This window comes from Euprymna scolopes, chromosome 36 (assembly GCF_053919585.1).
Source record: "Euprymna scolopes isolate OS-2025 chromosome 36, ASM5391958v1, whole genome shotgun sequence".
NCBI lineage: Eukaryota > Metazoa > Mollusca > Cephalopoda > Sepiida > Sepiolidae > Euprymna > Euprymna scolopes.
The window spans coordinates 17,786,709-17,806,743 of record NC_136517.1 but is presented as its reverse complement, the minus strand read 5'-3'; the positions used below and the strand labels follow the sequence as shown (position 1 = coordinate 17,806,743).

The 20,035-nt window shown below is 32.9% G+C and overlaps 1 protein-coding gene across 7 annotated transcripts in view; it reads left to right on the top strand.

The window, feature by feature from the left end:
• LOC145260367 (uncharacterized) overlaps positions 1-20,035 on the top strand; it is a 341,973-nt gene that overhangs the window by 279,038 nt on the left and 42,900 nt on the right. For 2 of the 7 annotated variants that reach the window (XR_013864279.1, XM_080118306.1), the window contains exon 7: positions 126-159. The exons of the other annotated variants lie outside the window; for them this stretch is intronic. Coding sequence is in view for 1 of the 2 variants with exons in the window: in XM_080118306.1 (XP_079974432.1) it covers positions 126-159 (34 nt within the window). In the remaining variant the exon portion in view is untranslated. The remainder of the gene's footprint in view (positions 1-125; positions 160-20,035) is intronic. 7 annotated transcript variants of the gene reach the window in all.

Sequence of the window (20,035 nt, the reverse complement as noted above, 5' to 3'; positions counted from 1 at the left end):
TTTTTAAACTTGCAAAAAAGAACCAATCAACCAAGAATCGTGGAGCATGGAACCCTCCCTCTCTTTCTCTATTTTCCACTATTTCTCACCTTTTTTGTTTTTCTCTCACTCTTTCCACTTGACAGCCGCCAGCCAATCCTGCTGACATGAAAAGAATGAGTATGTATAATGCAAAAAGGCTTACCAAAATCCACACAGAATAGAATTTCTGTTTTTTTTTTGTTTTTTTTTCCTTTTATATTTCCTTTTTTTTTTTTTTCATATATTAAAAAGCTTATAAGAACAATATTAGGTTATTTTATGTGACGGATTTGTTCAAAAATTCATGTTTTCTTTGGATTAGGAGCACGAATGTGCGCACAATATTTGACGAAATATGAATCTATATTTAGGGAAAGGTCCCTACTTTAGAAAATCCTCAGTTTTTGTAGGATTTCTTTTAGTTCAAGTATTTTGAGATGAGCCGATTTTAAAGAACTATTTTCATTGAAAAAGTTTTTTTATGTTTATAATTAGATGTGAGAAAACAAGACATGTTATACGATAAACAAAATAATGGTTTCAGAAACATACATTCACAAAAATATTTTATATCTGTTTAAAATGCAAGTTTACAGCAATATGAAAAAAAAACATAAAATATTGGTCAATATTTTAGAGGCTTTGTAAAATAAAGAGGTATTGATTAGTTGAGATATTGAAGAAATCAGAGTCGATAGTTTAAGGGCCATGCGTTATACAGGCTTGGAAATTATAATCAAAACTTCTTCATTCAATTATATAAATCACATCTCACCAAAAGTTGTCAAAAAAAAATCAATGTTCATTGTTTTCAATATTAGAAAGTTCAGTAAGGTTAGAAATATTTCAGTGAATAAGCTGGTTTTAAATAAGCAGACGATAACAAAGGGATTCAAGCAATTTGTGTGTGAGTATGCATGAATCGGCATGCCAGCAGGCTCAAAGTCTGACAAAGAGGCGCTGAGAGATAACTGTTCGGCTCAACTGGTTTATTGAAGAAAAATCTGTTTTTTTTTAAAAGGATCAAAGTGGCTTCTAGAAAGGCCATTTTGAATAATATAATAATGATTTTATTAATTTGGGCCTACACAAATTCTGTTGTACAGAAACAAGTTTACGCATTTTAATTTTTGATGCTGAAGTGTAAACATCAGCCACTACATGTTTAACCTATAAAGTTCAGTTTTTTTTTCCCTTGCTCTGACATTGATATTAAAAACCTACTTTTTCTATTTAAAAATTCTTAAAACCAATTTAATAAAGTCAGTCATGCATATTCGAGTGACTATATGAAGGTTAACTAATTTGCATATTCCTTTTTTAAAAAAAAACAGCATTAATTACTTATTCTTTATTTACGGTTTTAATAAATTGATTTCATTTCACTATCACGCTGACTTCTATTCATGCATAGTTTCTGCATAATTGCATAGAATTCAAGATGAAAAAGTTCTAGCATATGAAAATAAATATATATATATATATAAAGTGACCTTGTCTGTGTGTGCGAAATGTCTCTATCTAACTCCTCTGAATATTTGATCTACAGAGTTGAAATTTGATATATAGGGTATTTGGACTTGTTGCACACTTTAGATTTGGTATTTAGCCAGAAAAAAATTGCTGCTATGTGGTCAAAATTGAAAACTAAACAGTTGACCTTGGCAGGGTAAGTCGAACAAAACGTTGCTCCTGCTGTTACACATGTGCAAAAGTAAACATGCATAGCACAAAGTTACTTAATTTTTAACCTTTCATATCTGTGAGTAGCTCAGACGTTAACGATGTTGGAGAGATAAATAATGATTAAAGCTGGAGTGCTAAACGTTCTGGTTTCAATTCTAGCGGATGGTACCCAAGACATATTTTTCATAACTTTTGAAATCATTACTATATATTGGATAATAATCAATAACAAATTGCCTCTATAAGAAATCTGCATGAATTAAAATAATATTTATGCATATTTTAGACTGGCCTGATAGTGTGTGTGTGTGTGTCTGTCTCTCTCTCTCTCTCTCTCTCTCTCTCTCTCTATATATATATATATATATATATATATATATATATATATATATATTGTTTTGATAAAATGTTTTTTCAGTTATATTCACTTTTTGTGTATACCAATCCTTTTTGTTTAGAAGCTCAATGTATGTTAAATATAACAGAGCATATATAAAATAATAACAGTATAGTTACATTCTAAGATCCGAATATTTATTTTTCATGCAAAATAGTTCCTCTATCATGTTAAAATTTTGGTACATTTTTAAATTCCTTTTGTTATGCAGAAACAAACAGTTATGTCAATACTGTCTCTTTTTGTGCATATACTCTTCAGAAAAAAAAGAGACATTATATTGTCATGCATTTTTTTCTATCTAAGCAAAGAATTTCTAATTTTTCTGAGGAGTATATCAACGAAAAGAGACGGTATTGACATACTGTTTGTTTCTGCATAACAAAATGGATCTGTAAAAAATGTACCAAAATTTTAACTTGCTGGAGGAGCTATTTTGCATGAAAATTAAATATTTGGATCTTGGAATGTAACAAGACTGTTATTCTTAAGTGAAATTGTATGGGTGTGTACATTTCCCTACCAAACTACTCTGAATTTTACAGACTCCAGATTTGACATAAAGGGTATTGAGATTTGAGAAAATCTTTTTATTCGGTTTTTGGCCAGAAAGTTGGTTGTCAAGGGGTCAAAGTTCACTGATTTGACCCTTGAAAACTCTATCAAACTCCTCTGCCAATTTTGGGTCTAAACACTTGAAATTTTAGATGTAGGTTCCTTGGACATGGATCAAACTTTTTAATTTGGTTTGAGCCCAAAACAAATGTTATGGGGTCAAAGTTTTTAAAAAAATTGACCACTGTGGTCTCTACCAAGTTACTCAGCCAATTTTTGGTCTAAATATTTGAAACTTTACATAAAGTTTATTCAGACATAGTGCAAGCCTTTTAATCTGTTTTTGGCCGAAATTTAGCTGCCAAGAGGTCTAAGTTGAAAGATTTGACCTTTGCAGACTCTACCAAACACCTCCGCCAATTTTGGGTCTGAACACTTGAAATTTTAGATGTAGGTTACCTGGACAGGAGTCAAACTTTTTAATATATATATATATATATATATATATATATATATATATATGCAAATAAAGTTATTAACAGTACATAGGGCCCAAGCAAAGCCGGGCTGAATTGCTAGTATATATATATATATATATATATATATACACTGAAAGATTTTTTTTTCAAGGGAAATAACTTCTGATTTTATTTATTACGGTACCCTCTGTGTTGACACTGCTGATGAAGAGAAAAAGTAAAGCTGAATTCTAAAATATTTATCTTCAATTCAAATCAGAAAAATAGTTATTTCATTTGTCAGTTAAACGGCTTCAAAATAATTTTAGAATTTGATAGGACCACAAAGTAAACACTGTTGACCATTTCTTTTATGCATAAATTTAAATAAGTGTTTATATCTGTATAATAAGAAGTTTCTAGACATTGTTGTTTGAAATCAACAACATCATAACCAGCCTGTCAATCAGTTATAGTTGCAAAGCATTGATATGGAAAAAGACAAAAGAAAATTAAGAATATTGTGTAGATCAAGCCATGGCCAGATGCAGCAAAAATATTAATATTTTTGGTACTTATATAAAATATTTATTTTTTTTTATTATTGGAATCCTTTGAGATGATTAATTTGCATATTTTTATTTATTTGCGAACTGTCATACTCATCTTCATAGTCGTTGTTTCATGACGTTTCGACCAACTATTCCTCTGATTGCTGAGGATACAGTTAAGTCTCAGCATTCCTATCCTATTACGGTTAACCACCTAAAGAAGGCCAGAGGAAAGTTGGCCGAAACATCATGAAACAACAGCAACTATGAAGATGAGGATAAGTCTGCAAATGAATAAAAAATATTATGTAAAATACATGCCATGTTATCGTCTGCATATTCTGGGTAAGTTATATAAACCACCAGAAGATGCCAAACAAAAACTTTGTGTGTGCGTTTTTTTTGTTTTTTTTCTTAAAAACAATAGCCAATATTAAAAACGCTAAAAAAAAAAAAAAATTATAATCAAAAACAGTCATTGTATGGTCATTTCAATGAAAAAATTATACTTGTGAAGTGAAGTTTATGGACCATGCTGAAATAATCTTATTTAGAAAGCCATTATTAACATAGGGAGGAGATAGCTTCTTAACTATTCGGTACTTTCACCTAACAATTTAATAAACAAAGGATACTGTAAAAATTAAATTGAAAATCCTGTCTAAAAAAATGCAAAAAAAAGAAAAAAATAACACTCACCATTAGCGAAGCATTTCAGCACCTTCCAGCAGCTTATGCAACTTGCCAAGAATATACCGATAATAATGTGCAGTCTGTGTTCTACAGAAGTACGAAATTTTTTGGCTAATAATGGGAAACGCATAAAATAATATAAATAAAAAATTTTGTTGTTTTTATACATTTTCTTGACCTTTTTCATTCTGCATCTTAACATAAACTATCAATAAATAAACGTATCGATTTATCTTTACAATCGATTAACACCACTAAATACAGATGGTAATTTACCAATACTGACTCACCAACGTCTTATGGGTAATCATCTCGTTTTTTAAACTTTAACTTAGAAAATAATTTTTAACTCTGAAATTTGTTTTTTTTTTTTTTTTTTTTTTTTGTCTGAATTTTTGAAATGATGATATATTATTCGTATTATTTGGATTCTTTCTAATTTTGAGCTATATTTGCACAATGTTTCGGTTGATGTAAACCCTGACCTTCTTCAGGTGTAGCTTATTGAATTCTGATCTCAAGCAAGGACCCATGGTGTAACAGATAATGTACGAGGTAAAATTCAGTTGACATGGGTACCATAACATAGTGAGTAAAGTACTTGGTAAAATTAAATTTTAAGTTGCACTCTTCTAGAGGTTGAAGATCCAATCCTCAGTATGAACGGCATTCAAAATACAATTGTGAATTACTTAGAACTTGTACCCAATAATGGCTGATGGAACGAGAACATCCCCGTGGATTAAATAATAAGTTTCCTTTAGAAATTCTGTGCAGACTCCCAAGTTCAACAAGCTACACCTGAAGAAGGTCGGAGGTTATATCGGTCAAAACATTATGAAAATAACCCTTAAGATGAGAACAGTAATCCGGATAATCCAAATAATGAATACTCTGCTTGTCGCTAAAAACTGAACATGTAGTTCTCAACAGACAAAGTGGATCTTGAATTCATGCGAGGCTCAAACATTTCCAACTTTCATCCATTGAATCGAGGGTAGATTGCAATTGTAGTCAAAAAAAGTCCCAAGTCCCATTTGATAACTGCAATAAAAAGAAGTAATTGACTTGAAGACAAAAGTCAAGTATTATGATTAATTTACGCTCCTAAACCAAAGCGAAACATCAATTTCAGATTTTGTGTCCGTCATATCAAATAACTCAATATTTACTTTAAAATCTTGACAGCACCAATAACAATTCAGCTGAGACACTCCTAATGCTTTCCAATTCAGAAAATACATGTTAGACATTTAAGGAAATGAATATATTTATCACAAAATTGAAATAACTAACTGTAACAACTATCAACAGACAAGTCTGTTTAAAATTGTCCATTTCTGATAATATTGTCTTCTAGCTATAATGAAACTAAAAAGACGAGTCTAATGTACAAATTAAATATTATCGGTAAGCGGTATATGGCTAAGTTTTCATCAAACACTCCAAAACTTATTGAATTGAAAAGGTCAGAATTCTGTTTGATGCCAGTTACTGAAAGTAAAATACTTTAACAATGTGAAAGGTTTGAATTAAAAATATTTATTCAATAGTTAATAAGCACCTTTATTATCTAAATATCAATTTACTTGTCCATACGTCCAGTGTCACAAAAAAACATCATTGCAAATATTAATGAGAAACGAATTACCTCCCTTTATAGTCGCTTTTTATAAGTTATAAATCATTAAAACCATTTCCTCTCCAAAAAGTTCCCCCCCCCCAAAAAAAACATGGCTGTCTATTTACGATTTCAAATTGGCTATTTTATTTTATAATTGGAAAAAAAGTCATGTTTTTTTTTATATTATACTTTCTTTTTAAAATATATGCAAGTAAATTGACATCTGCTCCTTGATAATTTATATAAAAGAAAATTTATTCAGAAAAAAGTGTTGTGTGTTGAATTTTCATAGAAAAAAAAATTCTTTTTTAAATCAATTCTTTTTAGCTTTGAAAGGTTAAAAAGGAATTTGCTAAAAAGAAATTGTTTTAAATTCGTTATTTGTTTTATTTTATTTTTTATTACTTTTATTTATGATGTGTCTTAACAGTTTTCAACTATCGGAATTTCCATGCGTTCTGCAAGTTATTATTATTATTATTATTATTATTATTATTATCATTATTATTTTACTCACTAGGAGTAGTCACACAAGTCATCAAAGATTTCTCTTTGAAAACAACTTGTGGTGTTATTTGGAGTCTGAGTGACAACAAGTCTCCTCAGATTTCCAATATTCTCCACCACTTTCAATAACCTTTACCGCATTGTTGCAGCAGCCACTTACCATTAATTTCTTGTTGGCAGCAACCATTGATCTTCACTGGAATTTGGGTGACAATAAGCCTCCCCAAGGCCCCAATCTTCTTTGCACTCATCCATCAGAGGTCTAGCTAGTGCCTTCTCTCCTCGATCTTCCCTTGACCCTCCTCACTTATTTGGTGTGGTGCCAGTTTATGGGGATACTCACACAAAGGGGGGGGGCATTATTATTATTATTATTATTATTATTATTTAATATTCTATACACACTTTTTTCATCTTGCAAAAAGAGTTAAATAAGTTCTTGGCCAAATTAGAATCGATATTTATATTCCAAGGAATGCTTTCAGGTGGTCTACACGAAAAACTTATAATTACTTATTTTTTTTAGTAATTTATTTTATTTATTTATTTTTTTTTTCATACAATCTTGACATTTATTTTCCATAAATATTTGTTCATTTTTAATAATCAGCATTTAAACAAAATTATGCATTTATAAAAAAAATTTGTTAACTTCTTTTCTAATTTTGGTCTAATCTTGGTCTACGAGAATAATTGAATAATCCTTGAACTAATGAATCCGATTTACGAGATTTACAAGGTAGTAATTCATATGTAACAAGAAATAATTTTAAATCTTTTTTCTATATATAATTCAACAATAATATTCTTTTAAAAAAAATAATTAAAATGTAATCTATATATATAAAAGCGAAAATGTATGTTCGCTTTTTGTGTATGTCCAAGAAAGGCTTTTTTCAGAGAAGCGGTCGGTCGCTTCACAACATTTTAAAACTTTTTATATCACATGTAAATCGTAATATCTCAGAATTAACAACAGAGCTCGCCTGTCTATTTAATTTGCTCGACTTCGGGAAGATAAATATTCAACAGTTTTCGCTCGCCGCATGTAGGTTAGGCCTTTTCCTATAATGTTTTCCCCTACCCCCAACGTCTTGGTGGGGGGGAAGCATTCCCGCACTAAATGAAATGCTACCCCACAGTCAAAAGTTGACCTCATTAAGTTATTAAAACGTGCACCTGCTAATTTAAGTAATTAAATAAATTCAAACGTATTTCCGTTAGCATCTCGCGGTGGCGCAATGGTTAACGTTGCACATTTTTTTTTTCATACTTTAATTTACAACTTTGCCTCAAGGGTTCGGGTTCGGGTTCGATCCTCATACTTACCTACCAAAACATTTTTTTTATTATTTTAACCCCCCCCCCTCCGGAGATTTGATTTACCCAAAACCACACACACCTCCAAACACCTGGGCAACGCCGGGTATCCCTCGCTAGTACTATAATAAAATGAATAATTTGAACAAATAGTTGAAATAATTAAAATAGATATATCTTAACAGTCGAAATAGTTCTCTACCCGTATAAGAGCTAAGTACGTCCAAGGATGGAGTACTGTTGCCACATCTGAGCAGGAGCTATTAGAAAACTTATCCTGCCATGACAGAGTTTAAAATAGACTTTGTAGCCTAGAGGAGGATGTCCTTTTCTCTTCCCTACAATCTCTTTCCCACAGAAAAGATGTTGCGAGTTCGTTTCTGCTTTATCATTATTTTCATGGCAAGTGCTCATCTGAGCTCCAATCTATGGTTCCCCCTGGCCTAACTTTCACGAAAAATACTCCTCTTGTTGAAACCACTATCAAAAATTTCCCACACCCTTTTTCTGTGCCTAAACCTATATATATAGATTTTATGAACAAATCTCCTTTCTTAGAACTGCACATCTGTGGAACTCTGTTTCGTTTCCCTGTTTTCCAACTGACTACAATATGGTCATCTTCAAGTCCAACGCGAACAAGTTCTTGATGAGCCGTTCCCCTTAAGTAATCCAATTTACCAAATTTCTGCTACTAACGATTACTAGGATATTTTCCCATTGACTACTGTGTACTCAGTAACTTTTATCCTCGAATGGCCTCCGGGCCTTGATAAATGGCGACTCTTTTGTAAAAAAAAAAAAAAAAAAAAAACAATAAATAAAAAAAAAATAATGAAAAAGAAAAAATACAATATTTTCATGGGGGATAAAAAAAAAAATGCTGGTCAACGAATAAAGTAAATAGGATTGTCAACCTGTAGAAATTTATGTCAATAGAATGAGAAAAACATGAATTGATCTTCAATAAATATCTAACACGAAACAGAACTGCTAAAAAAGTTGAATGGTATCAACTCCTTTCACTGTGAATAGTTGACATCTTACATCCGTAAGAAAAATCCAGATGTAAAACCCAATCAGTAAATGTTAAACGCATCTGATTTACACATCACGAGTTTCTTTCTCTGTGCATCTAAAACCGAGCCGAACGTTCATTAGAAGAATTTCTTTTCATGAACTTCCCGTCTATGGAACACAATACTGTTGGGTTACTTCCCAGGAGACTACAACATAGTCGTTTTCAAGTCAATGTCAACAAATATTTGTTGAGCTGTTCTTAGTCAAATTCGACCTATTCCACAAATCACTTCCAATCCTCTCATAATATTGTTCATCCAAATAGCAACCTTATTAACTTTTATCCTCGAGTGACCTTTGGCCTTGATAAATGAACATGCATTAGTATTTTAAAAAAAAAAAAAAAAAAATCATCACATGGATGGTAAAGTGGATTGAGGGCCTAGAGCTAACAGGTTCGAATTTTGTCAGTTTCATAGCACTACTTTCATGTACAGTTGCTGGAAACCTTCACATGGTCTCTTACCACTAAGTAACTGGTTCTAGAAAGAAGTCGGGAAAACCAGCACCAACAAGAGAATCAAAATGGTCGTATGAATTTGCGTTTTCTTACTCTGTCTTGACAGAGTACAAAATCCGCTGTGAAATCTAGTGGATGATGCTCCTCTCTCCTTACTACCTTTGTCTCACAGAAGAGACACTGTTAGTCTTCCTTTACTCTATTGTTGGTTTCATGGCAAGGAAAAAAACATTCACAACAAAAACTCGTCTCATTGAAATCAATGTAAATAGTTTCCCTTTCTCTCTCTCTCTCTCTCTCTCTCTAGCTAAAACTAAACAGCTTCCATGAGCAAATTTTTTTTTTTTTTTAATTCAAACAAGGCACAGAGCCACTTAGTCATAAGGGGCTACTATTTGGTACCAGATTTGCATGGATACTATTTAGGGAGTTGAGCAGCGAGATGTCTGTTTACATTATACTTGAATTTCTGCATGTCAGTACAGTCAGAAAAGCAAGGGCCCAGTAGAGAATTCCAGAGTGCAGCAGTCCAAGGAAAAAAGCTATTTGAGTAGAAGGTTTTATGGCATCTAAGGATCCCTACAGTATAGGGGAGGGATTTTGCTGTTTGTCGAGGGTATTGTCATCGAGGGGGTATTAGTGCCTGGAATTCATCAGAGCACTTGCCATTGAAATATTTGTAAAACAGGCACAAGGATGCCACGTTTCAACGATGGGACAGAGGTTGGAGTTTAGTTGGTGGTTCAGGACCTATTAGGTTGGCGACTCTTTTCTGAACCGTGTCTAAGAGCAAGAGACTAGTGACAGATGCACTAGTCCAGATGTGGTGACAATACTGCATGCATGGGCAAACTGGCCTTGTAGAGTTACAGGATACTCTCAGATGTGAGTAGCCTTTTTAGCACGTTAGAGAGCGCCCACTTTCCTTGCAGCAGTCTTTTCATAGAACTGCTAATCTGTGGAACACAATTCTGCAGGGCTGTTTCCCAGCTGACTACAACATGATCATTTTCAAGTTCAGTGTAAACAAATTCTTGTTGAACCACCTTAAATAATTAAATTCTGCCCAATCATCACCATCGTTACAAATCACCAGTGTTGTCTCACCGTCTATTTAACACTCATTTAACCATTCTTATCCTTGAGAGCTTTTGGGCCTTGATTCGTGATGACATCTTAATAAGAAAAAAAAAATTAAATGGCTGAAAGAAATAACTTATTCCTAAAAGTTTAAAACTGCAGTTAAGTCATTTAAAAGGATAGCCTAATTATATAAGTAAAATTTGGTTTCATTTTACTCAAGTCAAAATTCTCAGAAATCCAGGGGCCCCATTTATTGGAACTAACACTTGATCTCTACATGAGATACATAGATGTTCAAATATTCCATTAAAGCTCTCCTGTTATAGTATATCTCTCTTGTGGTTTCTTGGTCTTACTTGATTCCAGGACAAGAATTCATCTAGTCTGGTGGAGTGTCCAGCTTCGTGTTGCTACTTGAGGAAAACATCACTTGAAGAAGGTGCACCATTCCTCGTGAAAGCCAGTGTAGATTAGCCATACCGAGGAGATCTTATTTGCGTCGTAAATAATTTTGAATATTTAGTCAGGGTTTACTTCTAGGGCATAATGTATACAGCATGATCGCGTTGACACACCTGTAGGGCACAGGGTATATAGCATAATCACATTGATACACCAGTTCTTGTCAGATCACCAAAGTTAAGCAATGCTGAGCCTGGTTAATACCAGATGGGTGACCTTTTGGAAATTCTAGGTACTGTATGTGCTCTCCATTTATTTCGGCATTTGTTTCCATTCATCCACAGACATTCCACTTGCTACTGGTATTTAACAATGTCGACTCAGGAGAGGTGCGGTTGGAGATTGCGCAACTCCTGCCACAAAAATTTTGTGCGCAGACACCCTTACAGTGAGTCTCCATAGTTTTGTCAAAAACTGAAGGAGTATTTATCTTTTTTCTAGGGAAAAGTATCCTCATGCCAGGTTATCCTGACAAACTCCTGTACAGAGAGACCTTAGACGCTCATGGACAGTGTCTAGAAGGCATCCAAGTTCTTTGTGTGTATGTTTGTATGTCCAGTTAAAAGTAAAAATACTAAAAAAAACTATATATATTCACAAAGTTGGTATATTCTTGATTGGCATTGCCCCGGATGAATAGTACCTAAAATTTAAGACATTATTGGGTCGGGTTTTTTTGTTGTTTTTTTTTTTTAAATCTATTTTCAATATTAGGATGTACTCATTTGAAAAGAAAATACCAACTCATTCCTTGTGGAATTTATTATATAAAGTAGAGGAAGGTGTATCCATTCAGCTAGGTAGAAATGAGCTGAGCGGAGGATAAGGAGCGGATTAGGTAGAGGGCTGGAGAAATGTTCGGGGGTAAAGAAAGGAAATGAGAGAGACATTTTGACAAAAATAGATCACACCTTTACCTTGGGCAATGTCAGATAGCCTTGCTAGTAATAGTTCAATATAAATAAATAGAATTCATCAGTCAAAACACAGAATGCTGTTTCTCTTGAGCAGCATTGCGCTAAGGTCAAAACTTGAGGCATATGACATTCACAAATGTACGAAAATGATGAATTAACTAAAGTTATTTTCTTCATCAGCTCATCATCTTGTGACCTCTGCCGAGATTGAACTCCCTATACCCTTCCAGTGTTCCCTATCTCTCATAGCACCCAAAAGATCTTGGAGATAAATCCATTTCGTATCCTATCTGGAAAAGTTAACTTTCGGCATCAATTATGAGATGATGGTTGCCTCCACAGTACAAATTATGAAACAAGTTCATCTGTGGCACGTGCACAATGCTCAGCAAACTAAACATGTCTTTTACAAACCGAGGTTCATACTCTCGGTAAGTCTCCATATATCATTTCTAGAGTTGGGTTAGGGTTAGGGTTAGGGTTAGGGGTGGTTTCGCCATGTGAGATTGAGTACTCTTCTCAAAAGACGTGTGTAACATCCATCCAAATGTCACTGTTTTGCTGAAAGAGTCCAAGTTTCAGATTCCTAGAGTAAGATTGGCTCAATAAGTATGCGGAAAACTTGGATTTTGAATTTGCGAGCAAGATTGGATTTCCAGATCTTATTCATTTTTTTTTTTACATGTCAGGTTTAGTCATGATCGGTCCAATGGTGTGAGCTGTAGGAGAGTATATATACATAGGCTATTATGAGATTTAAATCCATCTTTGCATGTACCAGCACTGATAGCTCCCCTATATACGCTAACGTTGTATCATACCTTGATGGGAAAGTAGCTAGCTAAGTAGGTAGGTAAAATACCAATATAATTCTTTTAATATTCTTGCTTTGATCAGATTTCCTGTTTTTCTAAAAGCGTTTTCTTTAAATTTATTAATCTACTAGGAAAAATACCCGCGGTTCGCACGGGATTTTGCCGTACGTTTTGGTACCAGCTTCGTGGGCACCTTTACAGTAAGTGGATGTTGTAAGAGAAATTATTACTTAAATAAATTTTCGCCTATAGTAGGGGATGGGAGTGGAGGATGGTGATCTGATTCGAATTCGCAACAAAGTTGGCCAGCGCTATGGTGGCGACCCCCAGGATGATGGCAAACCCCAACTTGATGTGAACCATCTCTAGGTGGGGGAGTTTAGTAAGAGCTGCACCAAATATGACCTTAACCTTTGAAAATAGTGTGGTTGGAGACCATCATGTCAGGTTTGGTCATGATCAGTCCATAGGTGTGGACTGTAGGAGAGTATATATACATAGGCTATGACCTTGATCTTTGACCTTAACCTTGAAAAAGGGTGTGCGCCATCTCTAGGTGGGGGACCATCATCATGCCAGTTTTGGTCATGAGCGGTTCAGGTGTGTTGGCTCTAAGAGAGTTTTACACACTCACACGTATGAATGCTACTCTGAGTGTGTGTATGTATGTGTATATATATATATATATATATATATATATATATAGTGAAATTGTGTGTGTGTGTGTGTGTGTGTGTGTGTACATTTCCATATCAAATTACTCTGTCAATTTTCAGTCTACAGACTCCTGATTTTCAATAAGGGGTACTGAAATTTGGGAAAATCTTTTTAATCACTTTTCGGCCAGAGATTTAGCTCTCAAGGTGTCAAAGTCCAATTTGACTTTTGAAAATTCTACCAAACTCCTCCACTAATTTTGGGTCTAAACTCTTGAAATTTTAGATGTAGGTTCCTTGGACATGGATCAAACTTTTTAACTTGATTTGAGCCCAAAACAGTAAATGTTAAGTGGTCAAAATTGGGGTCAAAGTTAAAAAAAAAAAAATGACCTCTCAGCCAATTTTGGGTCTAAACATCTGAAATTTTACATAAAGTGTATTCTGACATAGGGCAAGCTTTTTAATCTGTTTTTGGCCGAAAATTTGGCTGTCAAGGGGTCAAAATTCAAAAGATTTGACCTTTCTGGTCTCTAGCAAACTATTCAGCCAATTTTGGGCTTAAACATTTGAAATTTTATATAAAGTGTATTCAGACATGCAGCAAGCTTTTTAGTTTTGGGCGAAAATTTGGCTGCCAAGAGGTCAAAGTTGAAAGAGTTGACCTTTGCAGACTCTACCAAACTCCTCTGCCAATTTTGGGTCTAAACATTTGAAATTTTAGATGTAGGTTACCTAGACATGAGTCAAATTTTTTAATATATATACATATGCACATAAAGTTATTAACAGTACATAGGGGTTGAGCAAATCCGGGTTGAACTGCTAGTGTGTGTGTGTGTGTATATATATATATATATATATATATATATAAATTTCATTGTTAGGTTAGTTTGAAAGTTAATTTTTAATAGTGGTCCAATACATGCCAGCATGTCAAACAGATGTTAAAACAAATATGATGATGATAATTGTTCATCAACAAAACTTTATATTTATGTCGATAAAATAAATTCGATATCATTTACATTTTCGGACGCTACATGATGAAAACAAATAGGATATTGTTTAAAATGTGCAAGTTATCTTCACATTCCGAGTTCAATCCTAAGCAAAGGCAATCTAACAAGTTAACTGAAAGAAATATCACAAGGTTTGGAGAATGGAATTATGAACAGTCAAGAATTGGGTTAAAAATTTCATGATAGTTTCTGAGTTTCATACAAGACACTTAAATGAGACCTGAGAGTGAGGAGTATCCGAAGTCTGATTTCAATTGGATGGCGAAACCAATCAAAGAATTGTAAATAATATTGTCAATTAGCTGGCAACCTGGTGTTGCCCAGTCATGCAACAGGCTTAAACATAAAAAATTTATGCTGATTGTGTATGTATGTATTATAGAAGAAATGATTTGCAGCAATTTTAATTGGTACCTCTTCTTTTATCATAAATTGAACTTACTAATAAGAAAAAATTAAAATAAAATGATGGGGTACACCCGGGCTTGAACAAGGGATCATTCGATCTGTAGTCGAATGCTCTACCACTAAGTTATATTTCCAGATTATAATAAATCTATTTTTTTTTTTTTTTTTTTTTTTTTTTTTTTGTAAGAAAAAATGATTTGCTGAAATTTTATTAACTCCCTTTGCTGGTGTAACATAAAATATATCCCTGATAAAAATGATTTTTTTTTTTTATCTTTAAGAGAGAAGAGCTTTTTTTATTATAATTTTTGATGCTTATCAAATGAATTTCTGTACAAGACATATCTAAGAACACTGCCAGGCATATAAATTAGCTTTGTGTGAAATTTGCAAAAGATAGACTCGGCTGTTTCAGAACCTATGATGAAGGAACACACACACACACACACACACACACACACACACACACACACACACACAAAGTGACTTTTATATAAGAGTAGATAGGTTCCTCAACTTTTTATAAAAAATAACACTGCATGAAATGAATTAAAAAATAAATCTTCCAGTTATATAATATACAAAGTCAACGGTCAGGGTTTTTTTTAAATGATAATTTATATATAGAAATTAAATTACTGATACAATTTAAAGACCAAGCCTTTATAAGAATAAGAAATATTGGTGCTGTTTTAAATGCTTCCCTCACCCTATTTTTTTTTATCCAAGACAATTCAACCTTTAAGTTAAACGCTGATATCTTTATCTTTTGTAAAAAAGATTACTCACCCGTAATTTGCCATTTAAACCTTTGTAGTGCCACTATTCTACACTAACTAGTTTCATCTTTTCACTGCTGCATTTATAAGTGTTGCTCAGTGGCGGCTCGTCTTTAGGTGCTGTGGACCTGCAGCATCTCTTACTTGAATTTATTAATTGATATGGTTACTACATACTGTTGATTAATAATATTTAAATAAAGCTTGAAAAAATTTTTTTTTTTTTAAATAGAATTGATTTTTATTTAGAGTAAAATTGGACAATTTATTAATGTTTTTAAACTTTAGTATTTTATTTATTCATTTTGAAAAAAAATTATTTTAACTTTTTAAAAAGCAATTCTTGTGTTTTACAAATATGTTTTAAATAAATAAAAAAAATTAGAAAATTTATTTGTGCGTGAAGGTAAATCTGAGAATATAACATTTTACCAAAAAATAAATAAAATAAAAAATAAATAAAATAAAAAATAAAACCTTTAGTAAAAATATTAAAATGAAGAGAAAATATTTCTGAAAAAAAATTTTTTAAGTAGAAGAAAGAAAAATATTTCTTTTTTTTTCTTTTTTTAATATTTATTTTTTTAAAATTAATCCTTTTTCTTTTACTTTCGATTTTTTTTTTTTTTTTTTTTTACTTTAGATCTGAGAAAATCGGTAAACACTTAAGTTTTTGTTTCTTAACCCTAACATATGAAAGTAAACAAAAAAAATTCTCTGAATTTCTGCATTTTCAGAATCCGCACCCCCCACAGCCTAAAGTCACGAGTCGCCACTGGTGTTGCTTTTTAAATGCAATTCATGGTAGCCACCCGTGCATAATGCACTTTACATGCCACAGCTTATATTTCTTTCTTGTGTGTGTGTGTGTGTGATATTTTTTTTTTTTAATTCAGCATAGACAACACATCAAACACAGCGTCCCGGTGTGGCTTTGTTTCATCGCAAACCTCCACCCACATTTTTTTTTAATTATTATGAGCGGCTTTCACCTTTTATTAACTCTAAGCGTTTTAATCTGCTTTTATTTTTACATGTACTTGTTCTGTTTATAACTTTTTCGTGTGTAAAACGAAAAAAAAAAATTTTAAAAATAACTCAAGTTTTCTTATTGCCTTTGCTTTAACGCATTAAATTCTGCTGCACATTTAAGTTCTAACAGAAAAACTAGAAAGAAGGTTTGTAGTTTGATGATTAAAGATTTTACATAGGTAGCCAAATTTTCATTAATTCCATTTTCACTTTTCGTAAATTCTTTTTACATTTTTTTTCTCCTTTTTATTGTTTTTTTTTCTATTTTCCTTTTAACTTTTTTATTTTTAAATTTCCTTTTATATTTTTGACTTTTTTCATTTTATTTTTCCTTTTATTGTTTTGCAATTTTTTTCCTTCATTATTTTTTCGTTTTTATTTTACTTTTATTTTTGCTTTCTTTTCTTTCTATTGTTTCTTTTTTCCTTTTATTGTTTCCGTTTTTATTTTAAAATTTTTAAATTTCCTTTTATATTTTTTACCGTTTTTTTTATTCTTTTATTGTTTCTTTTTTTATTTTTTAAATTGAAAGTTTTCTTTTCATTTTTGACCATTTTTATTCTATTCTTTCCTTTTTTTTCTTTTATTTTTCATTTATCACCCCCCCCCCACTCCTTTCGTATTTCACGAGACATTTGCACTAAAACATGCTATTCGTATCATCAAAGTACAACATAATCACCTTGACACACTGGTTTTCATTAGATCATCAAAGTTATTACCAAATGAGTGCTCATTTAAAAAATACCAGGTGCTGTAGATGGAGGAGAATGAATTCGCAGCAAGGAGAATACAACCGTGATGACTCCTTCAGCAACTACTTGAATATAACTTGCTAATTCATACGATTGTTGACATGACAGAGCAACTGTCCCAGGACAGAAGTTCTGTTCTCAATTAGGTGGCGAAGCTCTCTTTTTATTTATTATAACAAAATTTTAACGTTTATCATATTCTAAGCAAATACTTTAAATTAAAAAAAACAAAAAAACATCACTGCTTTCATCTTTATATCTCTGGATTTCTAATTTTTACACCGACACTGGTTTTCTTTTCTCTATTTCCATTTTTGTTCTCGATCCAAACAACATTCCCTTTTCAAGCATTTGCTGTAATCTCTAGCCACCATTTTTTTTTTTTTCTGACAGTGGACTTTATTTTTTATTTATTTTATGAAATATGAGTAACGTTAAAAAAAAGTTATTTTGATATTTCTATAAACAAAGATTCTTTCCAAGAACTTCCCATCTGTGTAGCACAATGAATACTATATTGTAGTTTTCAAATCTAACGCCACAAATATCTGTCAAGCTGTCCTAAGTATTCAAATTCTGTCCATTGACTCTTCATTTACAATCCTATCATAGTATTGTTAATCAATCTAATTTTGCTTATTACATAAGATTGTGTGTGCCACTATGTTGTTGAAACTATGGTAGCACAAAAGCATCACGATTTTGATCTCCAGAATAACTTCATGAATCTTATTCTCTATGCTTCATGCAGTTAGACGTTACATATAGTGAGCGTCTTGTGCTGCCTTAGTTTTGATACGGACACAAAAGACATCGCAGCACTCATGTTAGTTTTACATTGGTCAAAAAAAGAAACTGTGTGAAGGTAAGTAAAAAAAAAAAAAAAAAAAAAAAGGATTTATTAAAACGAACATTATACCAAATGAAATTGTTTTTACATCGCAACTTTTCCTCCACATTAAAAAATGACTCTGGTGTCTAACTGTCCTGTGGAGAGGCGTTATAAATAAGAACTTCACTGAATTATCCAATGATGGTGTCTCAAAAATCTTTCTTATTGATTTTTATTCTTCAAAATATTCCTCCAGTTAATGACATTGACGTCTTGAAGTTGTCTGCACCTTCTACCAAAATGAGTGAATTCAACGGAAGTAACAGTGGTTAATTTATTTATATACATTTTTGGGTCCTCCAACAAAGGAGGAATTGTACTTAGTAGTACACTCACGTTTGTCTGTTCAATCAATAACCACGTCTTGAATTTTTTCAAAATTTTGTACAAACATTAGTCATGATGAAAGTAAATTTTTGCCAGAACGGATTTTCCAGGATAACTCTGGCTGCCTCCCTAGGGGGCATTATAGGAGTAAAATTGCCCCCAAATTATCCGTTCACTTGTTTGCACTTTTTTCAATAATCACACCTTTTGGATTTTTTTTTTTTTTTTTTTTTCGAAATTTTACACAAACATTAGTCATGATGAAAGTTAATTTTTACCATAACAGATTTTCCAGGATAACTCCCGTTACTCCCCCAGGGGCCATTATAGGGATAAAATAGCCACCAAATCATTTGTCTATTCATTTGTTTGCCCTTTTCTTAACAATTACATCTTGAATTTTTAAAAAAATTTGCACAAACATTATTTTTAAATAGAAATCGCTTCAGTCAAGTCATGAAGCCACTTGATATAACTTAGACTTAGTAATTCTCATATCAGTAGAGCTGAGATCTATTCAATGTAGCTACTTTCAATCACTGCCTCTATACGGGTCTGGAACTGGAAACATGCCTTTTCCAAAAGTGTTGGCGGGAGCTTGGTAATACTCTGTGGATGGCAGCAATCTGGCTGACTTTGGTGTTGTAGGAGGTTATGTTGATGTTCTCAACATATGACCTAACGAAATAGTCCAGCAGGTTCAGGTTGAACCAGTGAGAGAAGAATACAAAGTCGTAGCACTCCTTCTGAAGCCAATCCTGGGTGTCTTTGGACTTGTGGGCCAACGCTGAGTCCTGCTGCCACACCCAGGGTCTGCCAATGGCCACCTGATTGCACCAGGGGATCACCACACTCTTCAGCACATCCAGGTACACTTTGGTGTTGACTTTCAAGCTGACTGAAGATGTGAGGTGGCATGATGTGGCCCTCACTTGAAACCACACCAAAGACCATAACCATGGCTGGAAACTTTTTCATCACCTTGAGCATGTCCCTGTTATTTGTGGCAATCCAGTAATGCATTTTTAGAGTGCTGGCAATGGTCCTGCTATCATAACTTGGATCGGTAGAGAGCATGAGTTGTACAGCGGCTCATCTCAGATCTCACTCGTTGAATGGTGTCACTTTCAGACATGATAGAAGGCGCCTATCGTTCTTGGGAGTTGTACACAAGTGGCTAACTAGTAGATGGTCTGCAACAAAAAAAAGAAAGCCGGTTTTCATCAAACAGAAATGGAATCATGCCATTTTATTTTATTTTTATTTTTTTATTCTGCATGGCCTGTTGGGTCAACGTTGGTACGTTGTACATTAGTTTGTACTAAATTTATGTTTGTCACTGGTTGTGGAAATAAGTAGATTTTTTTTTTTAAATACATCTAGAAATTTTGTTTCTGAATCTTTTAGATGAGGATTGATAATTTGGATTATTTGAACGGCTGTTTTCATCTTGGATGTTATTCTTATCCCGCCACTACCACCACCAGCAAAAAAGAAATATATGACAAAGGATAAAATAAATCCAGCGGTATGAG